This window comes from Mandrillus leucophaeus, unplaced genomic scaffold, assembly GCF_000951045.1.
Source record: "Mandrillus leucophaeus isolate KB7577 unplaced genomic scaffold, Mleu.le_1.0 Scaffold784, whole genome shotgun sequence".
Classification (NCBI taxonomy): Eukaryota; Metazoa; Chordata; class Mammalia; order Primates; family Cercopithecidae; genus Mandrillus; species Mandrillus leucophaeus.
Window position 1 is genome coordinate 1,157,719 of NW_012108519.1, and position 19,888 is coordinate 1,177,606.

General features: G+C 38.2%; 1 protein-coding gene across 1 annotated transcript in view; it reads left to right on the forward strand.

Moving 5' to 3' along the window:
• The window catches only part of ARAP2 (ArfGAP with RhoGAP domain, ankyrin repeat and PH domain 2), a 181,208-nt gene continuing 161,320 nt past the window's right edge, over positions 1–19,888 (forward strand). The window contains exons 1-2 of the mRNA XM_011967062.1: positions 1–108; positions 14,761–15,821. Of these exons, the coding sequence (XP_011822452.1) occupies positions 14,920–15,821 (902 nt within the window). The 5' untranslated portion in view covers positions 1–108; positions 14,761–14,919. The remainder of the gene's footprint in view (positions 109–14,760; positions 15,822–19,888) is intronic.

Below are 19,888 nucleotides of genomic sequence, written 5' to 3' on the forward strand. Positions count from 1 at the left end.
TCGGGCAGAGGGGCGAGGACCGAGCGCCCAAGGCTAGGAGAGACGCTGGCCCTGGGCTTCCCAGCCCCGCCTCACCTCGCTTTTAGAACTCCGCGACCCGCGCGCAAGGCGAGTACCCAGGGCCTCGGGGGGGCTGGGCCGGCATGGCCAGCGCCGGGGTGGGAGGACCCTGTCTGGAGGGGTTGGGGCTTTTCGACACTTCACCGGGTAAATTTCCTGAGCGCAGAGTGCTCGGCGCTGGTGTCCGCCCCTTGGATTTCGCGTATGGGCGTCTGAAAGGAAACCAGAAGCCGGTAAGTGATCCAAGAACTCCACTTCTGGGATTTGACCCGGGAGGGTGACGATCCGGGTAGACAGCTAGACACTCCCTCCATTCCTCTCCTCCACCTCCAAAGAAGAAGAAGCTATAGTGAGTTTCAGGCACCAAATTATTTACTCGGTAGAGATCATGACTTTGCCTGGGTGTCTGTGCTGCCCTACACCCTGCTTGTTATACACGTTAAGACGACTGGCCTGTTAATTAACTTTAATTACGATCATTTGGCCTCCACCTGCCTGAACCCGATACCTTACACGGGAACCTGTATGCAGTGAGTTTACCAGATTGATCTTTCTTGTTTACTTTTGGAGACAGTTCTTTGGGAGAAGTGGTGTCCATCCTATTTAATAAAGTAAGTTTTATTTTCTCTAATTCTGGCTTGTTTTCTTAAACACTTCTCCCACCTTGAGGTGATCTAGAGTTATTTTGATTTGGGGAAAGGGTTCGTGGAATTATATAGCCTTTGATAATCAGAGGAAAATACAAGAAAATAAGCTAGTTTGTGTGGAATAATGACATCTTAGGCTGTTGTAAGATAAGTATCCTGATAGCAAATTCTTTTCTTTTCTTTTCTTTCCTTTTCTTTTCTTTTCTTTTTTTTTTTTTTTTGTTGCAAGCTTGTCCTTGAAGTAGGCTGTTCGGTAGAATGCAGCCTTCGGTTAAAAAAAAAAAAAAAAGAAGTGTATTGAAAATAAGCTATTTTTAAAAGTACATTTAATAGGATGTCATTGTTATTACCCATAATAGTACTGTACTTACAAGCTGAGTATTGATTTCCCTGCACTTAAGCACTCTACACCCCCGCGGGCTCATGGAACTTTGCCCATAAGTAATTGGAAGACGAAGTTATGGGTGTTTTAAAAAGGAAGCTAACTTTTTTAAGGAAAAGAGAGAAATACCTTTAAACTCTTATTGATGACTTCCATACACTTATAGGAGAAATATTGAGAGAAAATGCTCACGACATTCTTTGTCCAACAACGTTTAAAGAAGAAAAAAAAGTGGGTCATGGAACTAGGCTAGGGTTAAGTGCAAATATCTTCCTGGCTTCTTTCCAAACATATTTAACACATACACATTTAAGGTGGTTCCTAACACGAAGAGGGTTTTATATAGATTTGTCAGTACTCAGAGATTTATTTAAATTAAAATATACCTAGAGGGTGACAGAGCTTGTTAAAACTTATTTATATGGATGTGCATGTGTTTGCATTTTTTCTTCCTCTGTAAACCTGTCAGATTTTATGTGGCTTGTCTGTAAAAGGAGAAGCTGATGGTACATTTAAAAACAAATTCTTGTTTTTCTAATATCACTGCAAGCTCCTTGCAGTGTAAGACTCATGGGTATGCAATAATACTTACCAGATCCAACTATTCTTGGATACTGTGGGTAAGTATAGAACTCAGATTATAATGAATTACAGTTTTCTGAAGAACTTTTACATTAACGCATTGAAACTATGAGGTTTTTAAAGTCTAGTTAGGATTCTGAGTTATAGACTTCATGGTATATGAGAAGGTTTTTTTTTTTTGTTGCTGTTGTTTTGTTGTATTACTTTCTAACCTACCTCCCTGCAACTGTGAGAAAGTTTGGTGAAAGTGACTATACAAATGCTAAGTATAAATGATAGTCATTGCTTTAATAGTTTTTTTTTAGCACACATTTCCACCTGCCCTCATTTATTTATCGATACATTTCTTGGATACAATCTTTGCACATGCTACGTAGTGAGAATTTTGGGAATTCTTGGTGAAATATTAATTAGGTAGAGAACTTCTTAATAATCTGGGAAATATGTCTTAGCTTTGACCACATACGATAGATGTGAGATTAGAGGCTATGAGAGGCTGTCTTAATCTTTTCTGCAAAGTTCTGGACCTTGTAATTTATCATATTAGTTATTACTTCTAAGTATTGGACAGATTAAATATGTAATGGTAGTTAAACCATTTTGCTCACTTGTTTCTGTCTTTAAATGAAACAGTACTCAATGGTATTCTCATGTGATCCCTTCTAGTTAGAAAGTTGTCCTGTGAAATTTTGTTTCAGTTTCTGTTCAGCACAAGCTTACTTATTTACCCATGCTGCAGAGAAAAGAAAGGAGGCCTCATTTGGGTTGAAGTAGTCCTTTTGGGGGGCAGATGTGAGGTTTTTTTTTAGAGTTCCTGAGAACTCATGAAGGATGATGGGGCCACTTCTCTATGTATTTAAAACAATGCTAAAATATAAAACCATGTGGAAATTAAGGTCATAAAATTGGATTTTTCTCACTATTAAAATTTAAGTACTTTTTTGGAATATATCAAATTCTTTGCAAAAAGTTGTTTTTTTGTGGTGTTTTTGGTATTCTTTATTGGCACTTACTGAGTAGTAATGAACTGATTGTCATATACATGCCATTTTCCTTTTCTTATAGTCATGTCTAATTTACCCTTTAGATTGTAAACTATTGGAGGGAAGACTGTATCTTCACTTTCTTTTTAGCCCTTAGCACTGTTGTCAAATCAGATAGTAGATGCTGTTTTCTTGAACGCCAAATATCTCCCTGCCTTATCTTGGAGTGAGTAGTGTTGCTTAATATATATTGAATGAATACATGTAAAAAAAAAAAAATGGACCAGTAAGGTAGGAGACGTTTTCTGAAATACCCTGTTTTTGTAAGAAAAAAAAACTTTGACAGTTGCTAAACCAATAGAAATAAACCCTCAAACTCAGTTGGAAAAGAGGTCAGGGTACTATTTATAAATGCAAAGAAAGGAAACACTCACAGTAGGCTATTCTGAAACATCTGGTTGTTTGTCTAAAAATATGACATACATTCAGAGAAATGGTAGAGTATACATTTATACAAAAGTTTTACAATTCTGCTTTTGTAGAAACTCTGGAAGAATAAATCATCCTCTCATATCCCAAGAATTATGGTTCTACCTTAGGGATCTCTCCATTAGAATTAAAAAAAAAAATTCTCAAACCCTAGTGAATTAACTTAAAATCTGGATGGACAGCTTGAAAGACAAAAGACTTACAGAAGTTAAGGAGATTATCAGGCGTTTAACTTTTGTGATATTATCCAGAACACCTAAACCTAGGTATCTCCTATGCTACTGATACGTTCTTTTACTAAGTCAAGGAATTAGCACTTGTGGTTTTCACTGGATGGAAATTAATATTAAGTTTTAGTTTTTTTTATTGTGTTTTTCAGATTGCACTATAAGTAAAATAATTAAAACACAGCTTAGAAAATCCTTACTCCTTGATCCAAGCTACAAAATGATTTTGCCTAGAGCGTACCTATTTTCAGCTAAAATCTCCATTATTCTCCATCCAGAAGACACTAATTAAATGCTTGTTGCTTACCAGGCGCTGTTCTAAGATCTTAATGCATATGGGCTCATTTCATCCTCAAAATAGCCCTGTGAGGTAGGCGCTATTACTTTCCCTGCTTACAAATGACAACAGTGAGGCTCAGGAAAAGAGAGGAATTCTCCCAAGGCCTCGCAGGTAGCACGTGGCAGAGCTGGAATCCCTGGTAAGTCACTGTGCTTTGTGTCCCAGGTGTTAAGTCTTCAGGTGAAATTGTCATAATTCTTACAACTCTAACTACATCTATACATTACTACATTAATAAAACTATGTTAACTGCCATGTTAGGTGCATTGTGGATTTATTAGAAGAATGATTTACAGTGATAATTTAAAGGAAAGTAATATTACTACGCAGACAGAAGAATTCCATTCAAACCGAGTGCAATAGAGTGGTATGAATATGATTAAAGGCAATATTGTATACAATGGGTAAATTAATAATAGCCAACATTTATGGTGCAGTTGTAACTCATGTCAGATAGTCTTATATATCTTAAATATTTGACTTGTTTAATTCTAACAGAAATACTACACGATATGGAGTATATTACCCTTGTTTTATAAATGAGAAAAACAAACTTCAGGAAGTTAAATAACTTAATCAAGATACATAGTTAAAAAGTGGGGAAGCCTGGATTGGAATTTGGGCATTGTGCTATCTATACTTACTGCCTGAGCAGAACTAATAAGGGATTGAGGAGGGATGGGATAGGCAGGGAAGCCTCATGAGTGTGGTGTTACCATACTTGGAAGACTTGAATTGGCTCCCAAACGAGAGTAAAAAAGTCCGGGGATGTACAGGGATTTCAGTTTGAATAAGAGTTGAGACGCTGGCCCAAATCTTCTAGTCTGTCTTCTGATCTCCTTTTTTACTGGGTGAAAAGAACACATACTATAAAATTTACCATCTTAATCATTTTTAGTATATAGTTCAGTAACGCTAAGTATATTTACATTACTGAGAAACAGATCTCCAGGCCATTTCCAGTTGGTAGAACTGAAACTCTATACTTGTTAAACAACTCCTTACCTCTCTTCCCACCTCTGGTAGCCACAGTTCTACTTTCTATGAATTTGACTATGGTGGATACCTGATGTAAGTGGAATCATATATTTGTCTGTTTTATGACTGGTTTTTCACTTAGCATAATGACCCTCGGGGTTCATCTATATTGTAGCATATGACAGTATTTCACTCCTTTTTAAGGCTTCTTAGTATTTCATTTTGTGTATATACTACACTTTCTTTATCCATTCATCCATTCATAGACATCTGGGTTGCTTCCACTCCTTATCTACTTTTGCACTACATGTAATATTAAACCTTTAAGACCATAGTCAGGTATCTTTTTTTAATTAATACTTTCTTCTTCTTTCTTCTTTTTTCTTCTTCTTTCTTCTGCTTCTTTTTTTCTTTTTTTCTTGAGACAGCATCTTGCTCTGTCCCTGTAGTGGCATGATATTGGCTCACTGCAACCTCTGCCCCCTGAGTTCAAGCGATTCTCATGCCTCAGCCTCCTAAGTAGCTGGGATTACAGGCGTGTTCCACCATGCCCAGCTAATTTTTGTGTTTTTAGTAGAGATGGGATTTTACCATGTTGGCCAGGCTGGTCTCAAACTCCTGACCTCAGGTAATCCGCCCGTCTGGGCCTCCCAAAGTGTGCTGGGATTACAGGCGTGAGCCACCATGCCTGGCCTTAATACTTTATTTTCTTCTCAAGCAGATTTGTATTTGTATTTGTTTATTTTACCGTGACCATTGACTTCATGTGGGCAGTGAATACTTATTTTGGTCATATTTGGTTATTTGATTTTGGCTTCATATTGTTGCACTCTATCAATTGTACTATGGTCCTGTGTTAGCTGTCTTTCTGCGGTGATAGATGCAAAATAAATTTTAATAGACGAAATTCTACATTGCTTTATATAGCAATTACGAAGATGTTCTCCCTTAATTTGTCATTGGCTGTCAACTCTCAGGCAATTAAATGTAAATGAATGTAGGCTTCCAGGTTTAGCCACGTACATGGACACGTATCAAACTTAAATAGTGTATACAACTTGAATTTGCAAGATATAGTATATTTAAACAGCATTTCCCTAGTGTGAATATAAGCGCTTATGAATAGCTAGACAAAGGAGAGGGAGACTATTAAGTCTTTGCTACCTCTTTACTATTAAATCAACTTTATATCTACTGTGAGGCATTACAGTTTACAGCACAGGTTGTGGAGTCTGACTCTCAGAAACACTTAGTGTTTCCACTGTTTACCTATTGCGTGACATTCAGCATGGGATTTTCCTCCCTGCAGCTGTGAGGAGTAAATGAGATCCTACACAAATGGTTTGCAAATACTCCGCAACTATTGGCTATTATTATTAGCAATGCAATTCTGAAGGAGAACGAAAGAAGATGGATGTGTTTTGTTGGATGGGAAAGGAGTAGTGATTGAGGTAGAGAACAGGGGCAGAGGAGGTAAGAGCCTGTGAGTGACCTCAATTAAAAGAGATGACCACATTGAGGGAACTGGGCTTCCTGTAAGGGGTTTAATGGGGCTGGTGTTGCCACACCAAGGTAGGTGAATGGATGGCGGAGGAGACAGATGCCAAATGACCCGTTTTATACTTTTTCTGTGGGCTAAGCACTCAGAATAGAAAAATAAGTTAGTAGGCCTGACCTTTATCCTTTTGCAGTCTGCTCTATACTGTGGGATAGAGGAAGGAATGCAACCATAAGCATATTTTCTCTAAAATACTTCCTCATCTACATGGTTTTGGGGAAGAGTCAGATTGAACATGTCTTTGTCAGTACTTGGAGTGATTATCTTGGTAGTAGTTTGCTCAATGTGCAAATAACACAATACCTATTTCTGTATTTTGTGCTGAAGCAAAGGCGGTGTATTGGTCCATTTGTATTGCTATAAAGGAATTCCTGAGACTGGGTAATTTATAAAGAAAACAGATTTATTTGGCTCACAGTTCTGTAGGCTGCACAGGTATGGAACTGGCATCCACTCAGCTTATGGTGAGGCCTCAGGAAGCTTACAATCATAGTGGAAGGCAAAGGGGAAGCTAGCATATCGGATACCAGGAAGGAACAAGAGAAGGAGGAGGTGCCAGGCTCTTTTGAACAAGTAGATCTTGTATGAACTCATAGAGAACTCACTCATTACCATAAAGACCACACAAACCATTCATCAGGGATCCACCCCCATGACCTCCCACTGAGAGGTCCCCTCCTACTAGACCTACTTCCAACATCAGAGGTCACATTTCCATGTGAAATTTGGAGGGGACAAAACACCCAAACCATATCAGATGGACTTCTAGAGGACCTGTACCCTCAACTAGTTAGTTCAGCGTGCTGTCCATATGGAGACTTCCAATTTTCCAAGGAATAAGTGATTTCTCCACAATAAGTTTATTAGCAAATAATAATTTGTTATTTGATTTTGGCTTCATATTGTTGCATTATATCAGCTGTACTGTAGTCCTGCATGAGCTGTCTTTCTACAATGACAGATACAACAATAAATTTTGATGAACTCAATTCCATATTACCACTGCTGTATATAGCAATTACAAAGATGTTCTTCCTTAATTTGTCATTGCCTCTTAACTCTTAGACAGTTAAATGTAAATATATGTAGGCTTCTAGGTTTAGCCACGTACATGGACATTCATCAAACTGAAGTGGTGTATTACAGGGACACTTGAAGGCAGGGACACTTTTCTCTTTTATCATCTATAGTGTTGGGTACCGTATTGGAAACTGATTAATTATAGAGAATTGAAGGAGTAAAAATCATACTTGAATTTTTTACCTGGGTACTATCGCAGAATGTCATAGTCACTTTTTCTGTCTACTGGCGTCACTTAGTCATTAAGATCAGTAAAAGCATTTTCTCAGGTATCTCTGAATCTAATCAAGGGATATAGTTCCAATCCATTGGGAACCTCTGTTCTGGAATACAACCAGCTCTCATTGTTATTGGGATCTGTAAGACTTGTATTGAAAATGTTGAGAAGTTTCATTATTCATTTAGCAGCCTAATTTGTAAATCTATATTGATCCTCTGACTACTATTAAGCCCATTTTCTCACAAAGTTTCTAACTTTGCTAAGAATGTGTTTCTGATTTTTCATTGATATGCTCCCTTTTTGTTTTAATGGATTGATCATATGACTGATACGATTGTACTATGCTGTTTTCCATCCTGTCACATATAGTCAGGCAAAGGGGATTCTAGAAGTTGTCTGAATGACATCATGGTTTAGTGAAATAACCCTTGGTTTTCAGTTTTTTGCTTTCCTTGTTCAACTAGAAGATTGATGACAAAGCTCCACTGGTAATGGGTGGTGGGGAGGGAGTTTGGAAGGGGCTTACTGTAGTGGCTTTCCTTATTCAAGACATTAGGAGGGGGAAGCCTGTCCAACTTATTTATGATTATTATTATTATTATTTGAGACAGAGTCTGGAGATCAGTGGTGCAATCTCAGCTCACTGAAACCTCCTCCTCCTGAGCTCAAGCCATCCTCCCACCTCAGCCTTCTGAGTAGTTGGGACTACAGGTGTGCACCACCACACCCAGCTGTTTATATATTTTGGTTAGAGACAGTTTCGCCGTGTCACCCAGACTGTTCTGGAAATCCTGGGCTCAAGCAATCCGCCCACCTCTGCCTCCCAAAGTGCTGCAATTACAGGCATGAGCCACCTCACCCAGCCTGGCCCAACCTATGAGTTTTTAGAAGTCCCACAGATGGTTTAGGATGTTTCTCACTGATACCTCCTGCCCCGCCCCTCATACTCAACTCCTGATTTGAGGACCTCTGTTAATGGTTAGATGAATTGGAGAAATCTGTGCTTGAAATCAATCTGCTGCATACTAGCTTGATTAAATAGACAACATTTTAAAACAGTATGCACCTTCCACTCCTCATCACAAAGCAAGAAGTTATTCAGCAGTTATATAGAAAAGTTATTCAGCAAACATTTATTGAGCTGAGCAGTGAACAGTAGACAAGATCCCTGCCTTCTTGGAGCAGTCAACAGATATCAGCAGTAGTAGATGCCATGGAGACAGATAAAGCAAGGATAAGGAATGGTGAGTCACAAGGCATGCTTGTATAGCATAGATTAGGGAGGGACCACCTCTCTGAAGAGGGTGCATTTGAGCAGAGACATACCAAAGTGATGGAGTGACTGGAGACATGGGTGTATGCTGGAGAAGAAGGTTGGAAAGAGACAAGATCAAGAGCTAAGGTCTGAGGAAGGAACAGAAAGGAGGCTGGCTCTGAGGCTGTCACGTGATGGAGGGGGAAAGTCAGGGAAGATTAAGTTTGGAAGTCATAGGGAGTGATACGGTGTGACTTTTCTTATGACATTAATCATTCTGGCTCCTGTAGTGAGAATCTACTGTGTCAGGGAGAGGGGGCTAGGACAGAATCAGGAATATCAGTCTAAGAGGCTATTGCAGTGGTCTAAGAGAGATATGGTGGCTTAGGCTGGAATGGGAGCAGGGGAGATAGATAGTGTTACTGAATTCAGGATATAGTTTAAAGGCATAGCACAGTAAAGTAACAAGGTGCTGTTCATTGAGTGATATGGTAAGCTGGGCATGTAACAAGTGCTCCTGAATGTTACTTCCATTTCATTGCCTCGTGAAATTGGTTCAGGATAGCATGGGGAGATGTACAGCCATGTCTGTAACACCAACTATTTATACATTCTCTAAATATGTATTGCGTATACATGATGCACCATGTTTATAAGCAAGTAATCTGGCATTCATTGTGCAGCTTATATGGGTTTGTCCTGTTGGCAGAGTTTATTATAATAAAATAATAGTGATAATGGCAACACTTACTTAGAATTTGTAATGTCCAGTTGTTGTTGTAAGTGCTGTGTATGTATTAACTGATGTAATTCTCACAGTAACCCTATGAGGTAGGTACTAATATTACTCCCATTATTTTTGACTAAGAAACTAAAGCACAGAGAAGTTAAATACACAAGATAATAAAGCTAGTAAGTGTAGGAATTGGAATTCAACACAAGTTGTCTGGATTCAGAGTCTTGGCATTTATATTACACTATCTGTGGAACAGCAGAGTATAGTTAAACACTTGCTATGGTCTGAATGTATGTGTCCCCCATTACCCACTCCTGATTTGTGTGTTGAAACCTGACTGCTCAAGGGAATGGTATTAAGAGGTGGGGCTTGGGGGAGGTTATTAGGTCATGAGGCCAGAGCTGTCCTGAATGGAATTAGTCTTCTCAGAAGAGAGGCCTGAGGGAGGTGTTTGTTTGCCCCTTGCCCTTCTGCCACGTGAGGACATATAGAAGGCATTATCTGTGATGTCTGCAGGCGCCTTGACCTTGGACTTCCCATCCTCCAGAACTCTAAGTAATGCATTTTTGTTGTTTATTAATTATCCAGTCTAAGGTACAGATGTTCCCCAACTTATTATGGTTTGACTTGGGATTTTCCGACTTTGTGATGGAGTGAATGTGATATGCATTTGGGAGAAACCACACTTCTCTAGTGATGCTGGGCAGTGGCAGCAAGCCCTGGCTCCCTCTCAGCCACACGTTTTCAGCTTATAACATTTGCAGTTTACAGTGGGTTTATTGGGATGTAACTTCATTGTAAGTCCAAGAACATTCGTATTTTGTTAAATCAGTCTGAACGAACTGGGACAACACTCTAAGAAGTAAATAGTGTAGGAATACGGAGAAGAGAATGCATTTCTTGTTCACTAGAACTCTTGTGAAGGAAAGTGTTTTAGACCTCAGAGAACAGAAAATTTAACTGTGGGGACACAATGACTATAGTGGTGAAAATAATTACAGTGACAAAGTGAATGTTTACTAAGCATCAGTACATGCTAGGCACTATGCGCGAGTCACTTATGATGGATTATCTCATTTAATCTTCACCAATGCTTGATACTCTGGAGTATTTCTATTTTATGGGAAAGGAAATGGAGACATTGACATAGGCACGGGCCTATATTTACACTGCTAGAAAGTGGAGGAGGTGGAATTTTAATTTAGTCTTCCTGCAAACTTGTGTGCAGGATGTTAGGTGGGGGATTTTATCCAAGAGGAGGATAGTGATGAGCTTAGACTCAGGTGGGCTGGTATAAAGCATGTCTGGGAAGCCTCAAGAACTTAGAACTGTAATTTACCACATTTTTTTTCGCACATCCCAGTTATAATTGGAGGATATAACAAATGTAGACTCCTAGGACCCACAGCAGTTGTTGATGTACAGAAGATCCACAGATCAGTACCTGGAGGGTCACTGATCTAGAGTGTGGCATACATGCCATAGACTGCAATTGGAGGTCAAAACATGGAGAGCCTCAATTTCGTATTAAGGAGCTTTCACATACTGAAATTTTATAGTTAGGCATGATTATCTCTGTGTATCTAATGATGTGCTTGGGGCTAGAGCATCTAAGGAAAGAACTGGATCTGTGAACACTCTTGGGTGTTCACACAGTTAAAATGTCAGGCAATTTGGAGGACGGAGTTGACATTAACGTGCAGAGAGGGTTTTAGGGCTGTGGGAGGGAGCCTTTTTCATAGCATGGAAAGGAAACAGATTCATTTACCATATTCAGCATGTTGAGTGATAGAGAGAGATGGTTTTGGGTAGAGCTTTTGGTATATCTTTATTTGATTTGACCACCTAGGAAGTATATATGTATCTGCCAAAAAAAGGAAAGGGCTGTGTATTAAAACGAAAGTACAACACATATATACCAAAAAACGAATACAGTGGGCTTGTCAATCTCTTCTGCCATTTTTATCAGCCTCTCTCACATCTCTTAAACATGTTCCAAGTGCTTTGCAAAGCTCTAGTATAGAAATTATAAATGTATGTTAAGGAAGGAATGATTCATTCTTTTTTGAGGGGTTGATAAGAAGCCTTCACAGAGTAGGTAATACCTGCCTATTTATAATTTTAAATGGTGCTTAAGAAAGCAGATAGAGTGTATGCAAAAAGGCATGGAGCTGCTAAACAGCTTGTTGCCTCAGGGAAATAATTGACAAGAATGGACTAAAGTGAATGAAGGATGTTGGTAGAATGTTTAAAAGCATTGAATATGAGCTTGTTGTTGATACAGAGGAATTCCTCTCTCATAGGAAATATGAGCATGGTGTCTGACACATAATTGCTGTTTATATCAATAGCACCTGCTATTATTATTGCTAGAGACAAAAATGTGATTTGGCACTATAAGCAATATCAGCATAGACTTTATGTGGTTGAGCATGTGGAGTTACATACCGAATTATGTATTTGATAGTTCATTGACTGATGCATGGAGACTGGGCTGAGAGATTTGTTCAGGGACCGTTGCAATAATCCAGGCAAAAGATGTCATGAGGTTTGGAACCATGACAAAAGCAGTGAGGATGGAGTAAGTGTATTAGTCAGCTTAGCTGCTATGACAAAATACCACAGGCCATGTAGCTTAAACCACATACATTTATTTTCTCACAGCTCTAGAGGTTGAGAAGTCCAAGATCCATTTGCCAGCTGATAAGTTTCCTAGAGTTACTCTTCCTGGCTTACAGATAGCCGCCTTTTCCCTATGTCCTTACATAGAGGGCTGTGGGACCTGAGGGAAAGAAAACTCTCTGGTGTCTCTTATAAGAAACTAATGCTATCTTATCAAGGTCCCATCCTGATGACCTCATTTAACCTTAATTACCTGCTTGGAGGCCCTGTCTCCAAATACAGTCACAGTAAAGGTTAGGGCTTCAGATACGAATTTTGGGAGGACATAATTCTGTCAGTAGCAAGGAGTAAAATCAGGAGCTCACCTGCTTCCTTGAATGTGGTGGATAATACAAAGGTGGACTTGGGAATGCAGTCTAGGTTTTAGATTTGGGGTAGGGATGCATCAGGAGGTTTCTTGATGTGCATGTGTATATGTATTTTATTGAAATTGTTTTTCTCCTATTAACGTTTTTGTGGACACTGGTAAGCAAAACTGTCACTTTTTATAATTTATTCTACTTCAGAAGGAAAATGCTTCTAATCTTCTCAAGTTATTGGCCAATTTATCATGTTTATAAATTCTAAAGTGGGTGAATACATTATGTCCACTTATTGTTCCATTGGTAGTAATTATTTCCATCCTGTGATAAGGCTAGTAAAAATAGACGATACATTTGTTGCAAAATAATTGTGTAGAATGAAAGTGGCTTATCTGAGAATTGAGTTTGTATGTAGTGTTGAGGTGTAACTTTTCTTTTTTCATTATCTATCTATCTATCTATCTATCTATCTATCTATCTATCTATCTATCTATCTATCTATCTATCTTTGAGATGGAGTCTCGCTCTGTTGCCAGGCTGGAGTGCAGTGGCGCCATCTCAGCTTACTGCAGTCTCTGCCTCCCAAGTTTGAGCGATTCTCCTGCCTCAGCCTCCCGAGTAGCTGGGATTACAGGCGTGCACCCCCACACCCAGCTAATTTTTGTATTTTTAGTAGAGACAAGGTTTCACCATGTTGGTCAGGATGGTCTTGATCTCCTGACCTCAATTGATCTGCCCACCTTGGCCTCCCAAAGTGCTGGGATTACAGGTGTGAGCCACCGCACCTGGCCGAGGTGTAACTTCTTTGTGTTTGACATTTAAGCATTTTAGGTGTTACTCTGGGATGCCTTATTGACAACGGGATTTCCTGCCTTTCATCATTTATTTTGTATTTTTATTTCTCTGCTCCTGCAGTGTGTCCTGAAGAAGATATATGCTTTCCCTTTTATCCTATACCTGTTTGTTACTGCTTGCTGATATTTTAAAATAGTTGAAGCAGTAGCTTGTGGGCAGTTGGCATGTAGCATATGCAGAGTCCAAGTAGTGCCTTTTGCAGAACTATTTGAAGGGGTTTTTCAGTCCTGCATCAAAACTTGCTCAGGGAAATTTTCCTTGTGTGGGTGTGTCTCATTTTATTACTTCAGTATATATGTGTCATACCTGCTACCTGCTCTGTACTTTTTTATTGACGCACAGTGTACAGAAACTTGCACATATGCATTTTCATAAAGTGAACACACCTGTATAATTAGCATCTGGAAAAATGGACTTTTAAAAAAAGTTTAATTATGTTGTTTGGGAGAAAAATAAGCTTATGAATTTCCTGTGTACATTGGAGGACACATGACCTTTAAACCTTTACCTTGTCCTTTTATATTAGCATATTTTCTGTTATCTAATGTATTTAAGAATTAGCTGATTATTCAGTGTCATATCTTGTATATCACTATTGTTTACATATAATGCTGCCAGCTTTTATGAAATGAAAATTATTGAACTGAGAAATATGTTCTGACTGCTTTTTAAGTATTTGAAAGAAAGTGCAGTGAAAGGGAAAGTTGTTTATGTTCAGTTACTGTTAAGAAAATTGCATAAAACTTGAAAGTCAAAAGAACATTCTTTCAGTGCCTTTGTGGGAATGTTGTTTAACAAGACCACCTTAGAGATATTTTAATCCCAATTTTAATTCCTGTGCTTGACTTGGCTATTTATTATTTGAGTAGCACATAGACACTGAGAAGTTACCTGTATGCTTATAGATTTTTGTCCAGTAGAAAAGATAACCCCAAATGTTGTGGCTTATTATCCTGTAGGACATTAAACAGTTTTTTTTATCTAACCTAGCTATCCTAATACTTAAAAAAAAAACTTTTCTGATGCACTATGTAAATCTTTTCCACAAATGCTCTTGGATCCAATCTTACTAACTTACTGGTTCCCTCATTTTAAATTAAGAAGTTGAATAAAGCTTTTGATATATGTTTATTCGGTACGTGTGTCAGTGTCATTTTTTTTCACCTTTTTGAAAGTCATAGTTTGATGCTGTCATAGCATTTCTGTCCTGTACCCTCACATACGGAGAAACTGGTTTTCTAGGGCGTGCAAAGCAATGCACAAAGATTCCAAATGCAGAGTGAAAGTTAGTGTCCTAATTTCTGTTGTTTCTTCAGAGAAAGTATATAAAAGTAGATTTTAATAATTAAAATAGCCTAATAAATCATTTTTATTTTTCTTCTAGGCTTAAGCACATAAAGCAGTCACTGTGAAGAAAATAACATTTTAAGAAACTTTTCTGTCACAATTGATAGAGGAAAAGCCAGCAGAGAAGTGCATCTTCTTGTGTGTGTATCTCATCGTGCCACTTTTTGTAACTCAACTTAGTAATGAAGCCACCATTATGTCCTCAGTCAGTGAAGTAAATGTGGATATAAAAGATTTCCTAATGAGCATTAATTTGGAGCAGTATCTCTTACATTTCCATGAGTCTGGTTTTACTACTGTGAAGGACTGTGCAGCAATAAATGACAGCCTGCTACAGAAAATTGGAATATCACCTACAGGTCACCGTAGGAGGATACTTAAACAGTTGCAGATAATCTTGTCAAAAATGCAAGATTTTCCAATATATGCAAATGTTCATAAAACAAAGAAGAATGATGACCCTTCAAAGGATCACAATGTTCCATCTTCTGATCAGAATATCTGCATAGAACTTTCCAGTTCTAGCAGTGTTCAGATGCCTAGCCCACCGCAGTTGGAGACTGTTACAAAAAAACTTGAAGACGATGCAAGTGTGGAAAGAAGCCAGTATCCTCAATCAGATAATAAGCTGTCTCCTCCTAAACGCGACTTTCCCACTGCAGAAGAACCACACCTGAATTTGGGTTCTTTGAATAATTCTTTATTTGGTAGTGAAAATATTAAAATAGAATCTTTGATTACAAAGAAGACTATGGATCACACAATTGAAGAACAACAAACAGAAAAAGTTAAATTGATCTCAGAAAATCTCAATAAGCTCCCTAACGCAGACTCTGAATGCCTTTCTTCTGTTGGCTGTTCAACATCAGAAACGAATTCTAGAAATGGAACAAATGGTTTATTAGACGGATCACCACCATCCCCATTCTTTAAGTTTCAAGGAGAAATGATTGTAAATGACTTGTATGTTCCATCATCACCAATCCTAGCACCTATGAGAAGTCGTAGCAAGTTGGTTTCAAGACCATCTCGATCTTTTCTGCTAAGACATCGGCCTGTACCAGAGATTCCAGGGTCAACAAAAGGAATTTCTGGGAGGTAAGAATCTTTACAATAAGGTCTAAGTATTAAATTTGAGGGAATTTAGTGATTTTTAACAATTATATTTTCAGTGTTCCTTTCTAAATTTGACTATATTCATTTACCTATTCAACCAACATTTTCTTTTAAAAATTTTCCTCCTCCCATTGTACATTATTTCCCAGAGTCTGTTTCCAGTTTATAATGCCTGGGACTCTTTAGCTTTTCCCTATTTAATTGGGGGAACATCCCTTCTCTTAATTCTATCTGGATATTCCTTTCCATACCAATTCCCCACACCTAGTATTGTAGTCTTTCCATTAGTGCAGTTCTCATATTTGAAATGTTGACTCTGTCTCCCCATTAGATAATTTGTTCTTTGACAAAAAACATGTTTTTAATGTTTATATCTCTGCTGCCTGGCACAATGCTTGGCACCAAGTAATAATTCAACACACATCTATTGAACTTGGTATTTAGTCACTGTGCTCGGTAGGAAGGATGCAAAGAGGAATACGGTGACTTGCAGTCTCGTGTAGAAGTCACATGTAAAAAGATGGTGACAGACAGCTCAGTATGAAGCTAGGCTCACTAGAGACGAGACCTCTGGGACCCAAAAGAGGGGCTCTACCAGTATGGTTCTTCTACCCAGGAGGTAAGTCATTGGTATCCCGAAGTAACAGGAGGATTACCTAAACAGTTTGGGAGGAGGTAATTTGTAGCAAAAGAGGTCATCAGCTTTAGCTTTCAGAATTCATGAATCTCAAAGTTATACCTAAAATAGTTGTGGTTTTCTCTAGGGTTGGGGTAGGATATTGCTTTTCCGATTAAAAGTTAACACTTGTCTCTCTGCTGAGACACGAGGCTGTTCAAGTTTGACTGTTACTGTAGTGGCACTAAATGTTTTACACACATCCTGCACAGGCTCCAGGCTGGAGTTTCAGCAGGATTCCTCTTTTCCCCCCATGTCTGCTGTCCCCCCTGCTCCCTTTGAATCTGTGGCTGCCTCTGATTCTGTTGGCCTTAGGTACCTTTGGTAATTGCAGTGCAAATAGTATTTGCAAGAGAAAAGGTGGCAATTTAGTGTTTGTGAGAGAAAACATGACCACTTACAAGACTCTGTTAATATAAGTATCTCCTATTAAAGCATAAACCTTTTGATGGCAGAGGCTCTAATTAATTTGTCTTTATCTTGACATCCCTAGTACCAGTAGCAAAGTCTGCTATTTATTAGGAAATCAATATAGTGTCATGTATTAAACACATTTATTAAACAACTAGTGTCATCTATTAAACACTAGTTTGGTTTATAATTTTGCAGGGATTATCTAATGTTCACAGTGGCCCTGATAGGGTCTCTGTGAACATGGAGTAGGTAATGTTCACCCCATTTTACTTATAAGGTAACTGAGGCTTGGGTTAATTTCTCCAAGATCACATGGGTAGTGAACTAGGATTTCCTACCAGTACATCTGACTCCGGATCGCACTTCCTTAACCCCCTATTGAGTAAATATTGTTGAAAATGTTGATTGCCCTTATAAGAATTGGATTATTTATTGGGATTGTAAAGGACACTCATTTTGTTTGACACTTTAGCTTTAAAATAGTTTGCTAATTTTGAATAATTAAAAGAAAGTGAATGAAAAATGACAAGTCTTCAGATGGCAGATGCTTTTGACATGCCAGAAGGTTTACTATGTGTACACACGTTAAAGCTGCATCTTTGTCAGGACTGAATCCCTTTGGTAGCTGTCAAAGATCATCTCACATAAGAAGCATTTGATTTAAGTTTCAAACAGACTGCGCTAATTTTCATGAATTTTACAGAGAATCTTGATACTCATTTAGTTGTATAGGGGCAGCAAAATTCCACCTGTTTCTTCTTAGGGTCCCAGCTGGGCCTGAGAATTAAATGGATATAAAACAGATTAACGGGAGAAAAGCATACAAATTTATTTCATACAAGTAATACGAGTTTTACGTGGCACAAGAATCCTCATAAAGAGATAAAGACCCGAAGACATTCATTCATACAGCCAACAGACACATGAAAAAATGCTCATCATCACTGGCCATCAGAGAAATGCAAACCAAAACCACAGTGAGATACCATCTCACACCAGTTAGAATGACAATCATTAAAAAATCAGGAAACAACAAGTGCTGGAGAGGATGCGGAGAAATAGGAACACTTTTACACTGTTGGTGGGATTGTAAACTAGTTCAACCATTATGGAAAACAGTATGGCGATTCCTCAAGGATCTAGAACTAGAAATACCATTTGACCCAGCCATCCCATTACTGGGTATATACCCAAAGGATTATAAATCATGCTGCTATAAAGACACATGCACACGTATGTTGATTGTGGCACTATTCACAATAGCAAAGACTTGGAATCAACCCAAATGTCCATCAGTGACAGACTGGATTAAGAAAATGTGGCACATATACACCATGGAATACTATGCAGCCATAAAAAAGGATGAGTTTGTGTCCTTTGTAGGGACATGAGTGCAGCTGGAAACCATCATTCTCAGCAAACTTTCACAAGAACAGAAAACCAAACACCGTATGTTCTCACTCATAGGTGGGAACTGAACAATGAGATCACTTGGACCTGAGAAGAGGAACATCACACACCGGGGCCTATTATGGGGAGGGGGGAGGGGGGAGGGATGGCATTGGGAGTTATAACTGATGTAAATGACGAGTTGATGGGTGCTGACGAGTTGATGGGTGCAGCACACCAACATGGCACAAGTATACATTTGTAACAAACCTGCACGTTATGCACATGTACCCTAGAACTTAAAGTATAATAAAATAAAATTTTTTAAAAAAAGAGATAAAGACCCAAATAAGCAGTTAGAGTGAAACGCTTAAATAATGAATTACAAAAAGAGCAGTAAATTGTGAAGAACCAACTAAATTATATGGGGAGGCTTAAAAGATACGTTATTTTAACAAAGTCTATACAGAATTCTTTGACCTCAACTTCCTGTCCTTGAGGATAGGATGTTAATTTCTTTCAGGGGAATTTCATCTTCTGCTTTTAAGGAGGCTGGAAGATCAGAGTTCTCTTTTTACACCTGTTGTTTTCCAATACTTGAATTAAATGCCTTTTATTCAAAATAGTCAGTATGCCAGAGTGGTATATTTTCAACTTCTTCCATTATAAATGTAACTTTGTATCATATGAAAAGCTCATTGCTCAATTTGTGACTGAGTCTTTGAGAGTGGAAACAACATTAAAATTAGTAGTAAATAATTTAGTACTAGCTGTATCATAGCACTTTTTTTTTCCATGTGATTTTTAGGCCAGATTACCTATCCTAACCTTTCTTTTCTTTGATTATGGTAGTTAATAGCAACAATCCTTTTGTGGTGCTCAGATCATAAAATGAGCAAATAAATTATTTTCAGAGTTCACTGTTTGTTTTTCCTAGTGCTCCTTCCCTATGTTGCAAATAGTAATTCCATGATTTTCAAGTGTTGTAATATGACTTTTTAAATAACACTGTGGGTTATGTAATGCGAATTTCTCTTTGGTCAAGTGATAACACCTGCAAATGATATTTAGTGCATTCCTTGATATACCAAATGAAAATATTTATTTATGGCCTGGGTTTTTAAAGGAATTACTAAACATTTCATACAACTGTTCAAAGGAATATGGATGTCAACTTTGAAGTGTTTTCCTGACATAGGGCTCTTTGTTTTTCTCTTCCTGAACACGTGCCCTCCTGCCTCCTTCCTCTCAACATAATCTGATATAATTAATACTCTATCAAATTTTTTGTCTTTGTTGCAGACTTGGGTTCTTCCTTGAATTCCTGCCTGCTCCTTTTATCTGGAGGGCTGGCCTGAACAATAACCTCAGGTTATCTTTTTTTTTTTTTTAAATTTTATTCTTATTATTATTTTCACATTTTTTTATATTATATTTTAAGTTCTAGGGTACATGTGCACATTTGTTACAAATGTATACTTGTGCCATGTTGGTGTGCTGCACCCATCAACTCGTCAGCACCCATCAACTCGTCATTTACATCAGTTATAACTCCCAATGCCATCCCTCC